Genomic DNA, 26,301 nt, shown 5'->3' with positions numbered 1-26,301 from the left:
CAGAGCTGATTTCCTATACTATGTATAGTCGTGTACATTTCACCATTTTTCACATATCCTTTTGCATGTAGGAAATAAACAGAGGCTAAAATTTGTATGCACATTAAATAAACAGGAAAAACAGCTGATTTTACTTGAATTCCAGGATATACAGAGCTGTATGCTGACAAAATGTAAACATCTTCCAGTCATTTTTGTACAATGATTTTTTTTATCTTTCTCACTGAAGAGCTCACAATTATCAAAGGGAGGTAATTCAATTTCAAAGTTAATGTCTGCTATTTTAATCAAAGATTTCTCATATTTATAGAGAGAAAACAAACAAGGCTTTAACATGCCTTTTCAAATTAGATATTACATTTGTTATTTCTGTAAGTAACATGAATTGAAGTAGCCGCATTTCATTAAAAAACTTTCCCAAATATTGCATTTTTTCAGAAAAAATTCAACTTTAGACACCATTTCCATGGTAACTACTCAACATTCATATGATTTAACTATATACCGTATAGCGGGTTTTCTTAGCGGGTGTAAAATTTGGCGTTTTGCCTGCTGAAAGGTATGCCAATAATTTTGGCGTAATTTATATTAGCGGACACAGGGTTTCATCTCTTTGCAGTTATACACTAAGAAGACTAAGTTAATTGTTAACTGACTGTTTTAGCGATTAAAATTTTAGCGGGCTGCCATCAGAACGCCAAAATAAGCCAAAATTAGCAACCCGCTAAAATAACCCGCTATACGGTATTTTGAAGTAGTTTATGAGGTGGTACTTTCCAGCCAAATTTGAAAAAAATCTGTGACTATGCATGCCACAAAAGTTTAAGTGGTTACAGAGAATGGGTATTAAATTGCTTGATTTGTCATTGCCTTTTCAGTATTGTTTATTTATTTGCCTCACCTTTGTTCTCATTTCAATGTTACCTGTACAATAAGTTGAATCTTATTGGACACCTACAGGTAACTTATTGGACGGGGTGCAGGACAATAACAAATTTACTGAACCAAGTTTAAGAAAAGGTGACATCACAAAAATGTTTTAGAAAGGTTTATGATTTCTAAAAAGAGGTAAATGTAGAAAAACAAGTTGATCAAACAAGAATGTCAGCTGTTTCTCTTAAAGTTATCACTATGAAAGTTCTATTTCCGATACAATGACCATGAAGTATTGAAAAGATGAGACGAGAAAAAAAAAACATAAAGAAAACAATTTATTACTTATATTACTTTATTTGGCGGTTATTTCATGATGAAGTAGTATAAAGTAAAGGGAATCTAAGGTATATCAGTTTTTGATCCTCCTTCCGTTGATTTCTTTATCTCTTGAAGGAGAAAACCCATTTTTTCAGCTTTTTATCACATTTCTCGTCAATAATCATGAATAATTGTTTTGGTCTAACACTCCATTGAAAAACAGGAGAAAAATAATTATATATATCGCAAATTTTACTTTAAATAGTAAATTCTGGATAATCTCGTTCGTTCAATTGTTTTATAGTTGATTAAGATTCATGTACTCTGTTCTGGTTTCGATTTCTGAATTTCCTATCTCTATATAATGAGACGTTTCGACCTCTGTATATTTAGTAGATATATCCTTATGGATACCAGTATACTCGTTGTTGTCTTTTGTTGTTATGGCTAGTTCGTAGTCAGGGTTGTTCGTGTTAAAGCAATATGAGCTGCATTTTTGAGAATTTTATTTTGCTGGTAAAATATGTTATTATGATTTGTCTGTATGTAATCTAAACCCTTAAGATCAATAAGACCAAAATAAAGTTTACAAATGTTTCAGAAGAAATATTTCTGGACATTCGAATATACAGCATTATATAAGAAATCATTATTGTACAGGACGACAATAATTCAAGTTTGCTTTAATCAAAGCTTATAAAAAGTTCTTCCATGGCAAATATTAACAACAGAGGTTTATAAATGTTCTATTTTTCTGTCATTGAAATAGATAATTACAAATTTCCAATTTTAGTTCCTATTTCAAACATGCAGCTCATATTGCTTTAAGTTTAGAGGACTGATGTTTTTTTCTTTAGAAAACAGACAAGCAGTATTGATATCAACAATATCACAGCCACAGATAACAATCCAACGTATATCAGAGGCGCTGTGGTCCTGGTGTTCATGTCTGTTGAAAAAGGGAATAATATGTTAATATTTACTACAGGACAGCTTATATGTTTACAGTAAATCACGCTTATACAAAATATCCATATAATGAATCAATACTTTCAGTAAAATTATTTTTTTTTATTTCTTCAACTTTACAATATATTGTAAAGTAAACGGATATAAAGAATAAGGATTATAACGAAGCAAGATCTCTGGCACTTCTTAAAAAGCATCCTTCCTGTAGTTATTGAAGGATATTCTTCAATACCACGTCTGATATATTTACAACGTTTATAACTTGACTACAGGTATCCGTTGCTTTACATACATTAATAACTAATATCATCTACAGTTTACATACTTTTGTAAAGAAAAGCATAGAAATGTTTTTTTTTTGTTAATGAAAGTGCAAAAAAATAACTTAATTCAAGAATATGTACATACGAGGGTTGTTCGAAAAGTTCGTGGACGATGTCAATCTTCGTTACAATACTTTCAAAAAAATTAGAATAAGCTAAATATCCTGTGTAAAAAATATTTGTCTTGTTGATGTGTGAAGTTTCATTTCATTCGATTTGATAGAAATTTATTTACTTCAATTTAAATTCAACATGTTTTGTACCCGCGGAGCATACTTAACAGCAATGTAACGCCAAAAACATAGCGTCAAGAATTTCTCAAAGGTACTATCCCTATACATTTCAACAGTTTAGTTCAATAATCACTGATTAAAAATCCTTTTCTAGCATTTGAAATTCATTTTTCTAACAATTGTTTTCGTTGTATAATTTCCTTTGTCAATGTCTTAATTTCTTTTACAACTTAGCGGTGCTTTTACAAGATCAGCAACTCGGAAGCGTTATGCCTTTCCATGACGTCCCAATTTTTGATAGTTTTTGAAAAGATTTTATCAGATAAACTGTTTCTTCACAGATTGTCCTCGTCCGATACAGGGTCTCTGTCACTCAAATACCACCTGTACAATTTATAAACACATGCACGACTTAATTGTGATACAATTTATATTCCTGTAACATTTTTAGAAATAATTAAGGATTTTTCTCGAGTATAACACAAATTTGCATCGTTATCTGCTGCTCTGTAACGTTCTACAACGTCATAATTTTTGCCGCTTTCAATGAGGACTACCTATCCTTCAAAATTGATTTCTTTTCAATGAATCAAAATATTTAGCCATAATTTGGAATGTGAATCAATGTAATAGATCTTAATTTCAAAGTCTAAGATTTTTTTTTCGTTTTTGCTCCTTTTCACAGTGAATATGACTACAGACATTGCCACATTCATTTCGTGTGTTGTTTGTGAGAATTACTAAATTTTGACCTGCTCCGCGGTCCGATTTTTGCAGTTTTAAATTCTGGATAGGTTTGAAATTTATCTTGTTATATTAATTTTTTTTAATACAAATCATTTGGATTTATTGTTAAAATATTTTTACAAAAATTGGTTAGCATGTGACGTTAAATAAAAAAAGATATTACAGGAGTCCACGAACTTTTCGAACAACCCTCGTATTCTTGAATAAAAAGGGAATAAAAATGCTTCAAGAATGCATATATGAATGCAGAATTCCGATTCAATCGATTCAATCAAACCAAGAACGGATATAACTGTAAGTTTATTGTATTATTCAAGAAGTATTCTGAATTCTTTCCTCTATAAAGACATCACATATACCTGTACTTCCATCAGAATTGTCGACCACAACCGCAACTTCAGTTTCACAGAAGAATCCTGATCTGTCATCAATACAACCATTACATTGACCTGTTGAAGGATCACACAGCCTATCTCTGCAGAATTCAATGCATGTCATATTACATTCTTCTCCATAGAAACTTGGGTAACATTCTGGAGAAGAATAGTACATAAGATAAATGTTTGATAGGCATATCCCATCACTTAAAGCTCCTCTTACAACTTGACTATATCTGATTATTATTGTATTTTTCAAGCGCAAAAGCGTAGAAATGTACAGTCAAAAGTAGTAAATTATAAATTTTGTTGTTAATTCACATTAGCTAATGTATGGTACCGTTGACGAGCTTAAAACTTATCCGCCCTCCTCAGAAATAGTTAATATTAAACGGATACATGACGTAGGTTTCGACCTTATTAAAACAATTGTACATGTGCAGCCATCATAGTATTCATGTTTGTTTTTATGCAAATATTGATTTAATTTGATATGATGTCATTCTAATTGACACATTATTCGATTAAAACTACATGCATTTATGTCTAAGAGTAAGTACAGGGGCTGCAACGGTATTGTTGACAAACCAATCGTGTAGAATCGTTCGTGTATCGTGCGTGATCGTTCGTGTAACGTGCGCGATCGTGCGTGCATCAGACTCAATCGTTTGCGGTTTCAATTGTGCAAGATCGTGCTTTTAGAATCGTGTAAATTTCGTTTTGTAATTTTTATCGGAATGTTATTTGTAAAATAAGCAAATAAGCATTTCTCTTGTAAAATTTATTAATTTAAATGCAAATAAAATGGATGAAGCGCAATTTACATAATTGAATGCAGAACGAACTAATCATTGCTCGTAAACAAGCAATATAGTAAGTCGTACAACACTAAGTTCTCGTCAAATAGCGCGGTCAATATTGTGATAAAGCGTACTTAGATCTTTCACGTTTATTTTTAAATCTGATTTTCACTCTTGTTTACTTCTAATTGTGGTAAAGATATTTCTAAAATCAATACATCAAAAATAAATATTTTTTACAACAACATAAACATTTCTCAATTCTTACATGAATCAATACATTAAGTTGACGTATATACATGCACGCGACATGATTTTGGGTTTTTCGATTATCTGTGTTTATCTCTGGGGCTTACTTTTAATTAATTTTTAAATTTCTTCAAATAAAAAAAGTTCCATAAATAGAGAAACATTGAATCAATGGAAATAGAAGGATATATTTTGTAACTGAAGTCATTCCATGCTGTCATTTTTTTTTTCAATCGTATCTCCTTTTCTGCATATCATGAGATCTAATTCAATCAAAATATACGGCACACATACATGTACATCTTCTGATAGAACTAAAAAAATCTGTTTTATTAGGTCGGAGAATTACCTAAATTATTATTTCTAATCTAAAATATTAAGTCTTACATGTATTTAGCCGTATTCCGTTTTGAAAATATCGATTCCTAAATATTTTGAAATCTTTAGAGTGAAGAATCGTGCGTTTGCGTTAGCAATCGTGTAAGATCGTGTACCGTGTAGAATCGTGTGCGTGAAGGATCGTTCGTGTAACAGGTTTAATCGTGCGTTAATCGTGCAGGATCGTTCGTGTAACGTGATCGTTCGTGTAAGTTGTCAACAATAACGCTGCAGCCACTGTAAGTATTGAAGTGCAAAGAAAATGTGCTTGAAAATGTTGTCTTAGGAGAAAAATATTACGTAAATCAATTATCATCAAATTTAGAATTTGAACCTAATGACAGTGTTGTTGTTAAAAAAATCACGAAACGGCCCATCCCTGTATTCAGGATACGTTAAGCAATGCTCATTTATTTGGTTGTATTTAAGATCAATATAATGTCGGTTGCAAGTTAAATTACAGAATAGACCATAATATGTCTCTTCACAAACTGTAATAAAATTTTTAAACAAACGTCGTTTTAGCATTTAGTATTTTTTGTTATTATTATACCAATATAATAGGTGAGGTCTCATTACTTTCTAGCCTAAAAAAACGTGAAATTATACATAGTGAATGTTCAAACATCATTATATAGCATTGTATTTCAATAAAAATTTCAAATAAGGGACCCTTTTTATACAGTCAAATATTAACTTTACTTTGAACCAACGATTAACATAAATAAACGAGTATTAATTATTAAAAACACAATTGTTTCAAAGTATTCTGAAAAAAAGATTTAATAAAATAAGTAAAAGCATTGTCTCATAAATAAAGTTTATGGTTATTTTCCAAAATTGCAAGTACTGAAAATAACATACCATCACATGTCCTCCCCGCCCAACCCTCAACACAGCCATCCATACACTCCCCAGTGACAGCGTCACATGATGTACTGTTTTTACAGTTTGGAATGTTACAAGAAGTATTACAATTCTGACCAAAGTATCCATATTGGCACTCTACAAAGAAAGACGACGACATCGATTTTAATATTGCGTAGAAGAAATGGACAACAAAGACTGCTGATCACTTGTTATTTTTAAATATTAAGGATAAAATTAAACTTATTTTGTTGACTTTAATGCACAGAACTAAAAAGGACAATCTAAAAACCAGGAGCAGATTTTTTTATAGTACATCGAAGGTTTGAACCACTTTCTGAAAATGAGACTTCTATGTTAAATAAAACAGTAACGATAGCCTTTTCGGGCCACAACGCTCACCTGGGTAACTATTGCCATGCTGTTCTTCCCCAGATTCCTCCCTTGTTATAACTATTGTGGCCCATCCATATGGCATGGGGTCATGGTTTGGAAAAATACACCAGGATGCTTTTGCACAAGTTTCTGCTTTCCTGGCCTAGGGATTTTTGAGGAGATCATGTTTATTTTTTTTGCTATATCTTTCAATGTAAAACTTGAATTCCCTATTCTGGCCCCGCCCAGCCCCTGGGGTCATGAATTGTAAGATTTAGAATCTACGCTACCCCAATATGCTTCGACATAAGTTTCAGCTTTCCTGGCTCAAAGGTTCTTGCTTTTTAAAATTTTTCCGTTGAATCTCAATGTTAAATTTGGATCCCTATTATTTACATCAAAATTAGATGCTTTCTTGTAAAAATTTTGCTTTAAATGAATGCATCACATGAATACCTAATAAAATATGTTAAGAAAAGGCGTATAGATAATATGAAAATACTTATGAAAATAAACACATAATTTGTGAACATTTTTTAAACTTGTGGTAAAAATCTTCTTTAAATAAGTCACATCTGGACGAACATCTTTGTTAATCATATTTAAAAGAAATTGAAACGAAATAGCCAAATCTTAGAGAATTTTTTTTTTTTTTTTTTTTTTTAGAATTTTGGCCAATCGCTATCAAAATAAACCTAACCCAACCATAATTGTACAATTATTGGAAATAAATAACATTTCCCAAAGAACACTACACTGATTGGGTGTAATAAGTGTTATAACATTATTGAACTTGACAATCAAATCGATTTCTTTGTTGTAAATACATGAAAAAGGCAATAAATTAGTATTTTATTTATTTTGTGTTAATTGTGATTGGGATCAGTTTAATTTTGATCAGGTTAGGTTAAAATATTAAAAAATAATTTCTTTAAAATTTCTCCATTTCGTTTCAATATCTTTTTAAAATATGATTGTAAGACATGTTCCCCTCAGTTGTGACTAGGTGTATGGTGTTTTTAACCATAGGTTAAAATATCCACAAATAATGTATTTTATTTTCATAAATAATTTTTATTTAAAAAATTGAAAAGTCTAATCAGTCTTTCTTTGCATATCTTATTAGATATTTATATCATGCATTCATTTACAGCAATCTTTTAACTTGGACACATCTAATTAGGATATAAATATTTTTTTTTTTCATTTTCTTTGAAAATATACAAAAAAATAATATGAAAAATAATTGAGAGCTAATATCGGACTTTCAATGCTGAAACCATTGGTTAAAAAGGATGACTCAAAGATCCTTAAAATAAAAAGTTGGTGTGGCATTCCACCTTTCAACTGAGTTCCTGTGCCACGGAAGTTGCTGACACGACAAAATCGACAAAATAATCCCACTGCCGAAACCCCAAGTGCTGAAATGCTGTAGATTTTGCAGCGCTCCATCAAAAGTTGTTGCCTCTAAGTACAACGGAACATTTCTAAAAGCAATTTTAGCAGCAACATTAATGGAAGAATTTTAAATTACAAAAATGTAAATAACTATTTCAATGACAAAAAAAAATTACGTCGATCAACTTCTGTTGTTCATTAATGCGATGGAAAAACTATTTATTAGGTTTGATTGAATCTAAATTACATTATTGTCGTCCTGTGAAATAATGATTTCTTATATGAATTCTTATATAAAACTATATGAGGGTTGTTGGAAAAGTTCGTGGACGATGTCAATATTCGTTATAATACTCACTTGAAATTCAATTAAGCACGATATAATAATGTAAAAATATTTGCTTTGTTGATGTGGGAAGTTTCATTCCATTCGATTTAAAAGAAATCAATTTACTTCATTTAAAATCAACATGTTTTGTACCCGCGGAGCACAATTAACGGTAATGTAACGTCAAAACATAGCGTCGAGAATTTCTAAAAAAAAAAAAATAAAAAATACTATCCCTGTAGATTACACGGTATAATCCAATGCCCACTCATTAAATCCTTTTTGTTTAATACTTGACATATATTTTTTTTTTAAGAATTACTCTCTTTGTGTAATTTCCTTTGCTATGGTTTTAATTTCTTTTATTACTTAACTCTGCTTTTATAGGATACGCAACTTTGAAGCGCCCATGTCTTTCCTTGACCTTCCAATTTTTTTAAGTTTTTGTCTGGATTTTTACAGTTAAATATAGAGTATCTGTCTCTCAAATACTGTCTGTACTATTTGTACTCACAGGCATAACTCGCTTGTGACATATTTTTTTTTTTTGATTTCTCCAACATTTTTAGATGTTTATACAGGGTTTTTCCTGAGTAAAACACAAAATTGCATCGCTATCTACTGCTCCGTGATGCTCTTAAACGTCATCGTTTTGTCGTTTTCAAGAAGGACTACCTATCCTCTCAAGTTGATTTCTATTCAACAAAGCAAAATATAAAGCCATAATTTGGTAAACGAATCGGTGTAGCAATTTTTAATTTGAATGTTTAGGTTGTTTTTCGTTTTTACTCCATTTTACAAAGAATATGAGTGCAGACATTATATAGTGTATTTTCTGTAACTTACTAAATTTTGACCTGCTCCGTGATCCGATTTTTGCATTTTTAAAATCTGGATAAGTTTGGAATAAATCATAATATCTTGGAATAAGAACTAGAGGTACTGTGGGCAATGAGCTCACTGAATGTTACCCCCGCCTCCAATGATGTCCATGTGTTGCTATATTTTGTTTTATGTGTAAAGAGGAATTACTCGTCCTATCAAATGTTATCCAAAAGCTTCTATATGTGACGCCATAGGTAAACGTATAATGGCAATGTCCATGTTTTGCTATGGGAAACCTAAAATATGTGTCTAATAAAAAAGTAAAATAGGAGGTGCACAATGGCAATATGTGATAAAGATTCTGTGAAAGTGTCAGTAAATTTCACTCAGTAGTATAAGAGGAGTTGCAGAGAAGAAATAAAGCGTAACAGACGGACGGACGGACAGACGTAGAGACGGACGGACGGAAATCCCGATTACTACATACCTTCCCACTTTTCAAGCGGGGGGTATAATAATACAAATCATTTAGATTAATTGTAAAAATATTTCTTCCAAATTTGGATAATATTTGACGTCAAATAAAAAGAATACGACAGTTGTCCACGATTTTTTCGAACAACCCTCGTATAATGGATTGTGCTTTAATTAAGTCGTATTGATCATAAAGTTGTAAGTTTACTGTTACATACAGATGTATTATCATATGATTATATATCAACAAAAAGAATTTCAAAACTGCAGCTCACATTGCTTTAAGAGGATGTATAACAGATAAACAAACAAAATACAAACACATGTACAAAGGAAATCCATGCTTCTGCAATCAATGTAATCGTGAGAAAGAAAATGTAATCTCATATATGTAAAGTATGAAGAAAGAATCTGTAGAACATATTAAAGTAGATCAATGAAGATCAAACAAGTTAAAAAAAACAAACTTTTTTTGCCTTATACCCCTACAAGGTTTTTTTTTGATTTGCCCAAACTCAGTTTGAAGAAATAATGCTGTTTTCGTTGATATTAACCTGTTATTAATTCTCAAATTTGCAAAAGGTTGAAAATTAAACGACTCAAACGATAGTATTTTGGAATTTCCCTGTAAACAGTAATGTAGAGAGACAAAATATTACAGTTTTTAAAGACCGTGAATTCAGTAGTATGTGAAAATGTAATACATTGATCATAAACTTACTTTGATCACATTTATCTCCCTTCCATCCTGGAGAACAATCTCCAGGGCATGAGCCATTCACATGGTGACATTGTTTATCATCGATACACTGTCCACATTGGACAGAACATCCTTGTCCATATTTACCAGCTTGGCATTCTAGATTATATATAAGACTCAAGTTGATGCCATGCAATTACGACAAATCTTTACTTTTTTCCATTCATATTTTTATTCATGGCAGGTCAACAGCCTGTTATTAAACTACTTTGAAAAATTGGCCATACTTTATTCTAGAGGAAAAAGAGAATGACTTATTTATATTTTTGTTCTTGTATAAAAGGCCAGTGTTGACCACGAAGAAGCATTGCATGATAATTTGAGAAAAGTTAACAAAGCTCAAGGACAGTGATCATTTTTGTATTGTCATTTTTTTCCCTTAAAAAACAAAATATTTTCATCTGTCTTTTACTGTCCTACATTTTTTTTTTGAAAGTTAAAATTGAAGTTTTGAAAATTTGCATTAATTGCGGTGCGTTAAATATCCACGAGTTTCACCTAAATATTCTCGAGTTTCACGACATTTTTTTTAACTCCCTGATACTTATTTTTATTTACTTCTTGAAGATGTTAGAAAGAAAACTTAATCGCTCAAGATTGTTTTCTACGAAAGTCGGTTGGTGCCAAAAACGCAAAAAACGCAAAAACGGGAACTATGGAACTATTTATATCTTAATTTATTTGTATGAAGCCGTTTTATTATTACATACGTTAAATACTTATGAAAAGAACATAGTATACCGAACTCTGTACGAATTCAGTATGGTCCCATCAATGGACAGTCACGTAATAAATGCATAGTATGTGTACTGAATAGAGGTAATAAACAAATTTGAATATCGCAAGGGCATACTCTAGTTAAAATTAAAAATTTAAGTTACCATTTGTTTCTGCATATTTTGTTCTATCTAGAATGTGCTGCTGCTTTAAATAAAATTCGCATTTAAAAGTTAAAATTTCAAGTTACTAGGCTTATGTCGAAATTTGTTTGACCTTTATCAAGAATGCTATGTCCTTATAAAGTCACACTCTCGATTTTAAGAAAGCAGCAGCACTTGTCAATGAATTCTTTACTGTAAAAATATACTTGATCTGCCTTTCACAGCAGATGAATTAGGTCATGTTGACCAAAATGGCATCATGTAGACAAGTTTGTTGCAACCATTTATTTAAGTAAACTATCGAATTCATATTTGAATTCGGTCCTATATCACACCTGGCCCTGCCGACAAATTGAATACCGCGCGTTAGCGTGGTTTGATAATTTGTCGGCACGGCCAGGTGTGTCATAGGACCGAAGACAACCCAAAATATGAATTCAAAACTTATATTTACATTCTTTAATTTTCCTCTTCATAATTTTTTATTTCGGTAATCTTTAATGTGAATTTAGCGCCCTTCAAAACTGGTGTGCTTTTCAGACGTTAGAGCTGTTTGTGACGTTTGTGACGTCGTAAAGTTATATAACGCAAACGAACATTGCGAGGAAAAAAAGTGACAAATTAATTTTAAATGCACATTCGCTGTATTTTTACGTCAATTCATCAGGTTTTTTTTTTTTAATTAAATTGTGTTAAACAATGTACATTTTGGTGTTCATAAAGTATTGAAAATGCATGTGTATTCTACCGGTACCGCGCGGTGACAAGGTTTCGCGTGTGTTATAGAAATTTGAACGTCGTAGATTTCTTATGTATTTCATGAAGAAAATTACACTGAATGTAAATATTTATTTATAAACTGTGGTCTGAGATTTAACAAGCAACTGTTTTAATGCATATATAAGATTTGATATGTTTATATTGTTAATACAGCTTAAAATTGCAAATGAATTGTTTTTTAGGTATTATGCTGAATAACTAATTTGTGTGTAACAATTCTGCGTAGTTTAAATAAGTGTTTTAAATAAAACAAAAAAAAAAAAAAAAAAAAAAAAAAAAAAAAAACAAAAAACAAAAAACAAAAGACAAAAAAAAAAAAAAAAAATTATGAAAAAAAACACGGGATGTTTTTCTTATTTAATGCAATTCTCAGTGCTTCATATTTTAATTAGGGTTTAAGCTTTTTTTGCATTAGAATCAAGTGGGTTTTATTCTTATTTTCCAACTCTTCTGCAACATAAATTGTAAAGATCGCTTATAACATTTACATGTTTAAAAATACTGTATGATATCTAATATATACAATAAATCACGCTTATAAAGAACACGCTAAAAGCCTTATAATAAAAGCCACGCTTAAAACATGTAAAAAGAAGTGATTTTCATTCCACAATTAATTCCTATCAAATGACTTAATTGAGCTAAAGAAAAACGCTTATAGCGAAGCAAAGCCACCACTCCCTTATATCCTTTTAAGCATGTTTTACTGTATATGGAGTTTTAGCAAAATAGTAGGAGTTTACCCCGATTAAACATAATACGTTCTTGTCTATACGTGTATACAATATACATGCAATTGAGCAACATCTTTTTATCATTTGCGAAAATTTCTCTTCAGAATCAAATTACTGAAAATGGCTTTGAAATGTACTTATTGTTACACCGAAACTTTCTGTTTTTAAATTAAAACGCCCAAAGTTTCCAACAAATTTATTTTGTATTCCCGTGTAACACTTTACACACAGGAGCCGACTGAGTAACTAATTGAACACAAAAATTCTACGCTAAATATTAAGAACTGCCCAACCTGCAGACTGTCAATCACTGCTAAATTAACCTGTTAATTGTGAACACTATGAATTCTGCGTTTTCTCGTGGCCAGCACTTCGGACATTCAATCCCCCTGAGACTCGGGTGATAAAAGTCAGCAATGCTGATACAAGAATTAAATTTCCCAGCCAAATCCTAATGAGCGGTCAAGACCTTATCACATAAACAGATCACTGCAGTCTGCAGCTTAGAGCAATTACTACAAATCAACAGATTAAGATAATATAAATCAAGCATTAATTATATAAACAATTTCACACAAAATTTCAATTTAACACTTATGCAATTAGCAGAAAATAGGATTTATTTTTGTACGAGTTGTATAAACAAACAAACAAACAAGCAATAAAAGAATTGACTCCTTTGTATAACAGATTATGTTCTTGAAGATGTTTAGAAAGTAAAATGAAAGTAGAAGGATAATTGATAAATTCATGAGGTCATAATGCATAGTTAATCGAGAAAATTGCATTATTTCTATAAAATATGCAGCGACCTGATTCCAAAATAATATTGGGTGGAATTTTACTTTTTCAGAAATACACAAATCCAACTACAATCAGAGGGAAAAATCTTTCTTATAAATTTTATGAATACCAGCAAATTTAAATCAAAATTTGTGTCCAAAAATTTATTGCATGATATAACATGTCTTGAATTTTTTCTTCTTTTAAGGGCTTTTCGCTTTTAGGCAGAAAGACCTATTGTTATCGTCTTATTTAATTAATTTTCTTAGCACTTTTTTCCTTCAGCAATGAAGGAGTTGCTTTAAAATAGGTATTTTGTTTTAAAATAACTAAAAAGCAAATGTGAATATCTCCTGTATGTATTGTTTTGGCCTTCCGGTTTAATTACTTCTGGTTTCTATTAAAGGAAAACTGAAATTTCTGAAGAAGCCAAAATCAATTTTTAATTTTTAATGTTCTAACGCCCAGGTTCAAGATGTAAATTTTAGAGAACTATTCCTATTCAAAAGTGATCGTAGTTGATTTTTAACCACAGATACTTTTTCGAGATATAAGACTTCAAATTTTTAAGAAGGGGCGATGGATTTTGTAAAAGTGGCAATTTACATTATTTAAATACTTTGAGCATTGAAATACGTTAAAACTAATAAGCGGAACATATTCTATACGTTTCGTATCAGCCCGAATAGAACTTCCAGTTTTATTGGACGTTAAAAATTCTCTATGGGAGTTTCTATGTTAAATTGGAATCGGTCATGGCGCATTTTCTTCTTAATTAATCAAGATATTTTAATGATATTTTTAACTTCAATTGACTTTGATACTGTTGCAACCTCATTAGATTATGAGAATGAAGTTCTGAAAAAAAAGGGATTTTGAGGGGGCCAAAATTTAAAACAGACCTCTGCCCATAACGTTTTTATTTCTTAATGAATTTTCAAATACTTTTCAGATTTGAGTTCAGCATAAGGAGTTTAGTTTTAAAAATGTGGACCGTGGGGTCACTTTTTGACGCTTATAAGAGTTTCAGAGACCTGAAAAACAGTACTTTTAGAGTTTTCTTGATTTCACCGCGTAATTAGAGTTATCGTTCTTTGAACGGTTGGCAAGCGTAGAAAGCGAAAGTAAGGTTTGGTCCTGTTAGCTGCGTAGCTATACTTTTTCATCATAGCGCTCTGCTAGACTGGCAATGTCATCCATGCCTTTTTATTAAATCTGTATACCACCGGTAGAGTATTGGGGTCAACTTTGTTGAAACACCTTGGCTTTTGGCTTTTCCCTATAACTAGAGGGGGCAGCTTTTCCCCTTTCATACTTGCACAGAGGGCTACAGTGATCCTTTCCTTAGATCTTTTCCCTCCAGCACAGTCGGTTCCTTTGATATAAAATGTTTGTCTGGTTGTAGATCTGTTTAAATAAAATAAATAAATAAATGATAATAAATAAATAAATAAATAAATAAATAAATAAATAAATAAATAAATAAATGAATGAATGAATGAATGAATGAATGAATGAATGAATGAATGAGTGAGTGAGTGAGTGTTTGAGTGAAGGATTTTTTTTACTTCTTTTTACTTTTTTTATTTAAACAAAAACTGACTATCATACATGTACCTATAGAAAAGGCCTGTTTCGTCCATATCAAAGATGTTCTCTGGTTCATAGTATGAGATAATCTCTGGAATTCTTTTCAACTAAGTCTGCACAAGACAATCGTCGACATCCCCCCTTTCGCCACTTTGTGTTCCAAACACAATGTTGTGTATCTTTATGAAAGAGGCCAACCATCCATTTGATGCTTTGAAGCTTTCATTTCCTAGATCTTTAGCGAATTTCAGAGCCTTCATTTTCAACAGTGGGCCAGTCACGTTTATCCGTCTTCCTACAGCATTTTGAAACCATTTCCAACTTAATCCGTTTATTTCTCTGGCGCTTTCTTTTCATGTCACCGGGGGCATTATTTTCAATATCCTTAATAATTTCGGATTTTTTTTTAAGTATATTTGTAACCTGTGTTTTCCCCACGTTAAACTTATTCGCAACTGCACGGGCACTTAGTCCCGAGTCCATTAATTTTATAGCTTCATGCCGTTCATTTAGAGTTAAAACTTTCCTCGTCGCTGACATTTTTTCGCATGAACAATATCACCTATTTTCATTGAGTTTATATATAAGACAAACACTGTAAATACATTTCAACAATTTATTAGTTTACCCATCCGTATCTGAACTCTTAATTAAATCGATCGATTTACCTTCTCTCACCTCGGGCGTATAATTATTGTTTACATTAGCTACCTGAATTTCCGTGTTTGAAAACCCCGGATGTAAATCATGTGACAATCCAAAATGGCCGCCTAACGCAAGTCGAAACCTACAATTCGGATGAAAAATGGTGACCGCTGACCGCGTTACATAGGTGACCGCCGAATAGAGTTACTTTATATAGGAATTTTCATTGGGAGGAAATAAAATGACCGCATAGGATAAGTGACCGCTGGATAGAGGTGACCGCTATGACAAGTTTGACTGTATCCCACAATGGTTTCTTTCATTTTGCTTCATCAAATATTACATCAAACATGAGAGATCTCACTGTTTTAAGATATTTGACTGAGGCTTTAGTACGAAACTAAAGTCGCTGCTAACTGTAATGCGTAGAACTAGAATACGGACGTGGATCCTGCAGTGTTTCGTAGACGGACTTTCATAAATTAAAGCCAAATCATGTCAAATTAGAAGGTACAGGGGAAAAAACGTGAATCCCCTTTCATGATCACAAAATGCACATTTTACAAGATGAATCAATCCTAAATAAAATTTAAAAAAATGTTTGTTTTTTTTTCTTTAGTTAGGGCTTTTCACTTTCGGCGGAAAAAAAGGGGAAAAATTGCCTATGGAGATTTCTTTGTTAAATTTGCAATCACGCAAGTTCCATTATCTAAGGAGTCATACAAGCAATTCTTGTGATATTTCACATGAATAATGACCCTAGCATTGTCTTCAGGTGGTTAAATCATGAAGCAAATTTTCTTAAGGATACAAACAAATTTTCTGATCTTCCGCATAAGAGAGTTACACTACATTTTTTTTCCAGAATTTGCAGTGTTTGGTTCTAATTTTATAAAACTGGAAATAGTAGTTATTGTAAACATGTACCATGTGCACAGAACGAAGTCCGGGAAATTTACTAATAAGTCCAAATATTAGCATTTAGGAATCTTATGGTATCTGAAGGGAAAAAAGAAGCAGCAAGGAATAAATGTAATCGAAATTGACGAAAATAATATTTGTTCGGAAAGTATTCATACAGACATTAGAGTAGACAACTCTTTCCTGACCTTGTTCAATAAATGTCATTTTTCTGTGTAAATGTTTTTTTTCCGTTTTATTAGTGCCAATAGGGTACCTAATTCCTTATTTTTTTCAAAAGTAATAACACTGTAAAGACTTCATAAAATATTAACATATTTAAGGATTGTTTGTAGACTTTTACATCAATTTTTATCATTTTTTTGGATATTGATTACATTTGGAAGATAATAAGAAAAAATGTTTATCTTACATAAAATATTTGACCTAAAATAATGATCTGCATACCTTTATAAATACAAGTTGTTCATAAAGATGGAAGAAAATAAATTAGAAACTTTTTAAGAAAAAAATGAACTAGAAACATACATTCTTTAACATTCCCCAAATTGTGGTGAATTGTTCAACCATGTAATTGTAATATGGTCGAAAATTTCTTCTTTAGTGAGAAGGGCTTCAGAATACATAAAGATAATTCACTCTCTGGGGAAGAAGTTTGTGTTATTTATCCTTGAAATAAAAAGAATATTTAAATATTCATGAAAGAGTTATGTCTCTGAGTAGACGTTGATGGATAAAGAGATGCGTTATGTTTCATTATTGATCTCATCAGAACTTCAAGCATAATGAACTTTTGAATTTTATTATGAAAAAAAACAAATTCACTTCCAGCTCGTTAATTTTTTTAGGGGTCGAAAAGCCCTCCGATTTTGTTGAACGACAAAAAAGATCAAGTTTTTTTTTATTTTCGCTTTCGTAGTTTTGAAATTAAAAAAAAAAAAAACTTGTTTGTTTTTCCAATTGCCCAACAAATGTTTGAGGATAATTGCATAAATAACAGTAAGTAACACTTAAAACAAGAATAAAAGTCAAAAATACGATAGGGAATATTCCCAAATAAGATACATGTAACACTAATATGTTTGTCCATCAATCAACGAGAAGAAAACCGTAACCTTTAACTTGGATTTCACATATATTTATATTGGAAAATTCGGATATGTTTGGGTATGACGTAGCGACCGGAAGTTACACAGTTTAAGGTAATCTCATTAGGCGGTATGTGTTGTATGTTATATTGATAACAGAGAGTTCCTGAGCTCCAGTCTTCTGTATCAGATATATACACAGAAAATCCAGAGAGTGTGCTGCCTTCTGTAGAGATATAAAAAACAAAAAAAATCAATCTTTTTAATTATTAAGTTTAAGTTTAGTCCATTCTATTTTTCCCTATGAAGGTTTTACCAAGTACTGCACATGTCTTCCATTACATGGTATATCATCACCTATGATCCCCTTCCCAAATCAATTATCAATGCAAATGCAAAATGAACACCAACTAGCTGTGACATGTAGCATTTACAATAAATATTCCAACCAGGGCAAGTGACTGTTTGATACCCTTTATATCCATTACCCAGAGTAATCCTTTATCTCTATTTACTAAGAGACGTAAAGCAATATGTGTCTGTGTGGAAAGGGGGGGGGGTACCGATGAGTAAAAAAGGAAACGAAACTTAGGCATGGAATGTAAACAAAAATGGAGGTGGCAAATGGAGCAAGCAGCCTTTAAAAATGTCCTCACTAAAGAAACACTCAAATGAGTATTCTCGTGTGTCAACCTTCTTAAGAAAAAACTGAGTGCATCACTTTGAGTCACAATCTTGATCATGTTATCTTTGCAGGTATATGTATCTGCTTAATTGCGTAATCTACTGATGAGCCCGCATAGGGCGACAGTGCAATATAGATTAAAGTTTGAGTTTTTAATTTTTTGGATTTCGTTTCATTGTTATAGATCTTCAATATTTTTAGGTGGTAATATCAGTGCAGGCTTATGCAAAGCAAAATCACCAAACTTTTTTTTTCAGGGACCTAAGGTAAAATACATACACTGGGAACAAAATATTTAGATGACAAACACTTCGCATTTTCTAGTGCAAACTTGGTGTCTTTCACAGCCAAAATCCTCTTTCAATCTGGAGGATACAGTCGGACTCTGGACCTTGACTTGAGTATTGATTATCGATGTACTTAGGCATTCACAATGAACGCATATACGATAATAGTTCATAGGTGACATATATTAGACTTGCATGCAAATGTATTTCTTTGGACTTGGTACTTGTATAAATATATTCATATTACATGTAGATATCAATTTCCGAGAACGTTTAAAAAAAAAAGAATATTGCGATACAATTTGAACCTGCGATGTAAAAAGAATGGTTATTGTGGGGGGGGGGGTGGGGGGGTGGTCCTTCTCATTATAGTTCACACAGTCAAACAGGTTTCTTGCAATTCAGTGACAGCATCTCTGTCTGTGTCTCACAAAACACGATTTCTCTTCCATTTTTTTTATTCAAAGTCGCAATAGAAAAAACGGAATCTGAATTGCTACACAAATTTACATATCATAGGCGTCGGTACCGGGGGCTGAGGGGCTAGGGCCTCTTTTCTGCCCTAATAGCCATAATATAGACAGTGAACATTGGAGCGTAGGTTAGAAATAAATTGTGCTGAGAGAATTTCGATATTAGCCCCCCCCCCCCCCCCCCCCCCCCCCCCGATTTCCGTGAAGGGCGAAGGGCAATTTTTTTTCGCTTTTTCAAGTTTTTGGTAACTTAGATATTTTTTCTCCTTTACTTTGCCCCCTTCCACTTTCAATTTGCTTTCGACACCAATGCATACACTTCCATTGTATGTTCCCACTTCGCTACCCGACCTTACATGTAATTCCCAGTCATTCTACGATAATGGACAAATTCATTATATAAATCATGAAAGAAATAACTGTTTCAAAAAGCAAAAACATAATTATAATTTTCTTAAAGACATATCATTGAATTTGGGGGAAAATTGTCCACAACTCTTGCATCGATTACTTTTTAAAAACAATTTTAATATTCCATTGTTTTTTAGGTAATGTTACGGAATTAATACTTGATCCAGTCCCATTATTTTTTTCAAAGAAAGTAAATATGACCAATTGTTTGTTTCTGATGTATAGTATAGACACAAATGTATGATTTATGAAGTCTCACATATCCAAAATTAAGTTGAAATTTCGGTAAAAATATCGTAACGAAGTTAAGGTTACGGAAGTTAATTCTACATTTTGTAATAAAAGTTAAAATTCTCTGCAATAGTTAAAATCAAAGCTTGTTTTAGGCTATAAAACAAATGTACGAAGAAGAATTTCGTTCCCCAAAGAATAAAAAAAAATTATATCTGTCATACAAAGTCCTTCCTGAATTACCATTTCGGAAGTAAACGTTTTTCTCCAATTCAATCTGTTATATCTAAAAAGGCATTGTCTTAAAAATAAATAGCTGACTCGCAACTAGTATTAATGATATAAGGTTTTTTGTAAATTTTAGCTCTTTTTGAAACCAGCAAATAATCTGTCCGTGAAATTTAGAGCAAACCAAGTACTGAAGTTAATTGATTTTTAGCGATATGCTATGATTTCTTATGAAAGAAGGTCCATGCATTTCTTTTTCGAGAAGTGGTTTGATTTCATTTTTTTGTTCAAGATAAAAAAACTTATTTAACATTCATCGCAATCTGTTAGGAACGCTTTTACGGCTGAGAATCCCGTCTTGAAATTTGTAAATAAATGAAGCGACATTAAGATTAGCAGTGGAAAACGTTTTCAACATTAGGCCTTCATGATGTTCATATCTAAACTTTAACTACATATATATCGGTAAATATCTAAAAAAAAAAAAAAAAAGCATGCATGTATGTTAAGATATCTTAGAGATGAATTCGATCTTAAAATTTATATTTAAGATATTATAACGGCAAATCTGTAAGTGACATGAAAAAAAAGAAATATATCAATTGTCCATGCTTGTTTTTGTAGAATGACTGTTCCGTGCTATGTCTCTCCCTGTGTATATAACAACCATGGTAACAGAAGGGAAATAATTCAAACGAAATTAAGTTTCCCGATTTTTTAAAATTTTAAATATCACAGTGTATATTCATTATTTTATTTTCATGTTCCTATACATTCATTTCATATCAGATAAAAATAAGGGTAAGAAAAATAATCGCGTCAGTTAAATGCAGTTTGTGTGTTAGCAAAAATATATCCTTCATCGAAATTTTAACTCCTTATATGTTTCGTCGTTGTGACAGCTTTTCCTTTCAAAGTACATTTAAAATACTAGCCTAAGGATTCGAAAAAATATTTATAAGTTTGTATAATAATTATATTTTTTAACTTTTAATAACAAATCCGAATAGTAAGAAAATGGTAACGACAATACCTGATTACTTGATTAATTATTCCAACTACATGTAGGAATGACACAAAATTCGACAGGGATTTCTGAAACAGTGGGTACGCGAAATCGGGGCGTTGGGTCAAGAACTATCACTTATATTCTAAAGCTAATGAAAATTCCCTTTATTACATGTTTATGGCTCAAAATGTTTCGTATTTTAACTCTTCTTTATAAATAATTCCTTTCAAAAATAAATCTGTTCCATATATTAAAAGAATCGATTTATTTTACACCGAGCTTATGAACGATTTCATTGTGTACACGTAAAACGTTAGATGACGTCATAGTGTTTTTTTTTTTTTGTTTTACTCGAAAAAGTTCCAATATTCAACAGCAAATATTTCTGTAACGGATGCTTTTCAATGTCCAATAGAGAAAATGTAGGGAAAATTCCCCGCTTTTAGGATATGGCATTCATTTTTTTTATCGTGTGCTGTAAGTGAGATACAGCCAACAGAAGATAGCACAAAATCACTCATTTATGCGTAATTTTACTAACTTCTCGCAATTATATTCAAAGTTCAATTCAAGTTTACAATAATTTCTTAACATCGCAGAGAAAAACTGATACTAGAAAACATGATGTGTTTCTTCTCTAGTTTCAGAAAATATCAACTGTTTTGTTGTATCCCAATTATTTACAAAACGCCAAAAGTTAAATCACTGTGATGCTGAAAATGCGTCAAAAGGCGCACTTGGCCGTTAACTCTTTACAACTTACTGATTTGTTATGCCGCATACACTTAATGTTCACGTCATAGAAATAGAAATCTACCATTTCCCCGCAAGCACCTTTTAGCGTGGTATACGTTTCTCTAAAGTAAAGCGCAAATAATATTTTGACGTAATATTTTTATACAAAAATAACTTTTCTTATTTCTTAAGATTTTTGCAAGTATAAAAGAGAAGGAAATTGCCATTAAATTTAAGATTACATGAACTTTTTAAAGTGCGTGAAAATGCGTTAGAAATAGGAAATGGTATATGCGTTAAAATGCGTGACTGCGGGGAAGGGGGTTAAGGGGTTAAGAGGCCTCATACACATGTAAATCTCGTGCGTGTTTGTCTTTGTGTCTGACGCTAGGGAGGCCAGATATGCATGCAAATCTCGTGTGGCTGCCGCTGTGTTTGACGTCAATTGGCAGGGACTGTTTAAATTGACATGGGAGTAATAAAATCTATTGATCGACGTTTTTGAAATCTTAATCTACAATTTTATTTCACAATGAAATGGAAATATAACGAATCAAGTTAGTAATGTATGCAAGGGACATACACGATAGCAGGAAACGTGGTATAATTTATGCATAATGGGCGTCCCACGGTTCCAATTATCGTCGATGTCTTAGCATACTAAATAAATATTTATAAAATATTGACCAATGTATTTTGTATGACAAATGAAATAAGAGTAAAGTAACGTAAATCTAAATGCTTACACCCCCGTGTAAGATTGAGATCGATGCTATATTTTTATTCTCCCCAAGATCCACTGTTAACCACGCCTCTTTCTGACCGGAAGCTGTCAGTGCACATTCCAGTAGGTATGTTCTCCTGTCTCCATCCACGGCCTTACCTGGTGCAAAAAATCCATTATTGTATCTACTACTGACCGTCACAGCTTTCCCCCTGGCAAGATTCTCTAAAATTAATATCTAAAAACTAATTTTTTCTTCATTTTCATCTTTATTGGCAAATTTTAAAACGCAACCCTTAATTGATGTTACTTGATTCCTGGTACACGTATTCTTTAATTACGTTAATTTGTTTTATTTTTATACACCATTTTATTTGTTCTGGTTACTTGTTGACTTTGTTTTTAAAAATTTTAATAATGAATTTTAAAATGTTTTATGTTTTCGTACGATTGAAACATATAAAAAAATTGAAAACCTACCATGTTGTTGAGAAATAAGAAGTAACTGGCTAAAGATAAGTAGAAAATTGATGATATCAAGGTCCATATTGTATTAATTAAGGAACACTTTCTCCTTTTTCATATTGATGGTATGAAGGTCCATAATGTATTAATGAAGAAAAACTTCCTCCCTGTTAATATTGGAACCATCTTCTCTTGTGAAATATCCCACGTTATAAAGTAAAATACTTCTGCTTTCAGATGATGTTTTTCTTACACTGTTTTAAGGACTGCATTCATATATAAATGGTTCATAAAAAACTTTTTTCTTACTCCCGGAGCTATAAAATATTTAAATCATGCTTCTTTGTTAGTTTGTCAATTTCCTGTTCGGTGAACAAGTATCTACAAATATGAAATGTTTGAAACCACAAATAGGAAGGTAAATATCAAACTACACCCAAATCTACAACTACATGATAAACACATTTTCTTAATTTTTCAAATGCATTGTAGATCATATATAAAGCAAATATAAAATATAAATATAAATCGATATTTTCCGATTAAAACATCATCCACGTTGAAAAAAATGATGTTCATTTAGGTGTTTTTGCTTGTTTAAAAACAATAATGATTGTGTTTATAACCTTTACAATTTAATTTTTTTCCTCCGGAATCATGGCATCCCATTAATTTATGATACATGTACATTGTAGTTAATTATTTCTTTTTCTTTATAAAACTCTTTTACGGAAATCGTTAGGAAAGCCGACAATTGTATTAACCTAGGGCAATTCGGAAGGTTGAAACATATAGAAACATTTGAAATAGTAATTTTGACATTCTTGGTGGTTCATACTGTTCATATGGAATTGGAGAAATGAGTATAGAAATAAAAAGATTTATTTTAAAGTACAAGTAATTTTCAAATCTCTCTGCATTGTTCAAGCTTGACATCAAATGAGGATTCTTGTAAACATAAAGAATGAGTAACTTCTATCTGAAATCAGGGATTTTTTTCAAATCACATAAACAATATGATAATGCTTAAAGTGTAAATAGATTGAAAAGGAATTCAAGTATGACCTGTGCTGCTGTGTAGTTTTTAAATGTCTTTATAGATAATTGAACTTAGTATCTAAAATAATTATTTTTAAAAAATATTTTTTACATATCAGCTTAGGAGCAGCAGGAATTGTCAATGTTAACTCCATGTTTTTTGACAAAACTTCACGCATTTAACTCATTATTTTAACTTAGCCCATTTTTATACTTCTGTCTTAACTTAAAATGTCTTCAATCTATTTAAATGAAAGAACAACTTCTTGTTGAACACTTACAGATTTTTTTTATTAAGCTTATCTGACTCGAAGACGCAGATAAGATTTTCTGATTACATTTCGTCCAGCTTCCTTCCGTTTATCTGTCTTTAACTTTTTACAATTTGAATTCTTCTCAATAATTGGGCCAATTTCAATCAAACTTGTCACAAAATATTTTTTTTTTCGAAAAGGAATTCAAATTTGATCATAAGAAGTGCAACCACACCTGCATCTCAGAGAAAAGTTTTGAAAAAACAGCGTTTTTTTAAGAATCTTTTCAAAAATCACAACCCTTGAAAGTGTGGCAACAGCATGAAATTATCCTCAAGAAGTGTAGATTCAATTTGTTAATCATGACGCCTGAGGGGGGAGGGGGCACCATAGAGCATGTCATTATGATATAGGAATAAATTGGATAATCTCCTTCTCAATAACAACAATGATTTGATTACTCATATTGAAGTGTGAGCATCCTCAGGTAATGTAAATAAACCTTTGTTCAAGCAATGACCCCGGAGGTTATGAGAGACTGCATTGAGCGATACAATTTTTACGTAGAAGTATATAGGTATTCTTTTCCTCGAAAACAGCAAATCCATGATAACCTATATAAATTAAATATGAAAGCATACAATGGGAAGTTAGGATCAACTTTTTTCAGATCATCACTCCCGGTGATCGTGAAGAGCCACAATGCAGGAAAATTTTATATTTTGTACAAGAACAATGTTTTACGAAGCAATAGATAATTTTAACAAATCAAAGCCATTTTTAGTCATATAAATTTAAGTTTACTTAAAATTTTTTATTGTAATCAATAAGTGTCCTCCTTGAATGTGAAAGTCTGAAATACTGTATAGCTGTGCTTTGTAATGGTAATTTTGTTCCATGTCTTACCGTGGTAGGAGAGGCAGAGATTGACCAATCAAAATCTGACCAATCAAAATCTAACAAATGAAATTCTGACTATGCGGTGCGTTACTCTATCTTTTCGCCCATCTACATCCTTGGAGGACGGACGTTGTTTCAAAGTTTGTTATTTACCTCCTGCCACCCCGCCTCCGCCATCTTTGTTTGTTGTTTAAATTTATGTTTTAGCGTTTTCAGACCCATTTTCATGATTTTTCTTTTAAATCTAAGTGGTAATTACTGTAAATTTGGATTATCTCCCTTTACAAAATTGGTTTTATTTCTCATCTTGATATCTTGTGTCTGCTAAAAATTATATGTCATTATTAATAATACTTTTGAGAATTTCAAACAAATTATTAAACGTCACAAAGGTGGCAACACACGACAAACTGTTTCACAGACTTTTTACTCTTTGAAGGAGGATAAGATAAGGTGTTCTAGCGTTGAAAGGAGTATGGAAAGAAATTAACCAGTTGATGGGTAACCGGGGTATCAAAATACTTATTGCATTAAATAAATGTATATAGTGTATTTTACGTTAAGAAACACAATGGGGAAAATGATGGTTTGTTAAGCAAAATAAAAAGACATATTTTATATAAAATCATATTTTTCTCAAGATTGAGTCAAAAAAAAATTTTTTTTATCATTTTCATTACTACGGAAGCCCGTTGGTGCCACGTATGAAAAATATTTAATCTGGCGGCCGCCGCTTATTAATTGGCGGCCGCCACCTATATATCTGGCGGCCGCTACTTATTATTTGGCGGCCGCCACTTATGTCTCTGGCGGCCGCCATTTATTATTTGGCGGCCGCCACATAAATTATTTTGCAAAAGGTGAGTGTTATTGGGTTAAGAAGATGGATGTTGACACAACCGCTGCTTATTGATAAAAAAGTAAATGATAAAAAACGAATTCTGAAATATTGGAACACCATTCTTGGAAATCCAAAATGCAAAACTTCATTTAATTATCAACCAATCATAGCTTACAGCAAACACCATGATTTATGTCCGTGACCCCTGATGAGGCTTCTTAATAATCGAAACACTCTACAAATACTTGCATAATTCAAATCAAATATTAATATGCTCTATGCAAAAAACATATCTATTAGA

The 26,301-nt window shown here is 31.7% G+C and overlaps 1 protein-coding gene across 1 annotated transcript in view; it reads right to left on the bottom strand.

The window, feature by feature from the left end:
* The window catches only part of LOC134260437 (multiple epidermal growth factor-like domains protein 11), a gene marked incomplete at its 3' end in the record, with an annotated part of 88,004 nt that overhangs the window by 26,493 nt on the left and 35,210 nt on the right, over positions 1 to 26,301 (bottom strand). The window contains exon 7 of the mRNA XM_062742993.1: positions 10,259 to 10,396. Within this exon, the coding sequence (XP_062598977.1) occupies positions 10,259 to 10,396 (138 nt within the window). The remainder of the gene's footprint in view (positions 1 to 10,258; positions 10,397 to 26,301) is intronic.

Source organism: Saccostrea cucullata, unplaced genomic scaffold, assembly GCF_032062105.1.
Source record: "Saccostrea cucullata isolate Sc308-1 unplaced genomic scaffold, CSIRO_AGI_Scuc_v1 ctg3018, whole genome shotgun sequence".
Lineage (NCBI taxonomy): Eukaryota > Metazoa > Mollusca > Bivalvia > Ostreida > Ostreidae > Saccostrea > Saccostrea cuccullata.
The sequence above is the reverse complement of the archived record's forward strand: the minus strand, read 5'-3'. Positions and strand labels throughout refer to the sequence as shown.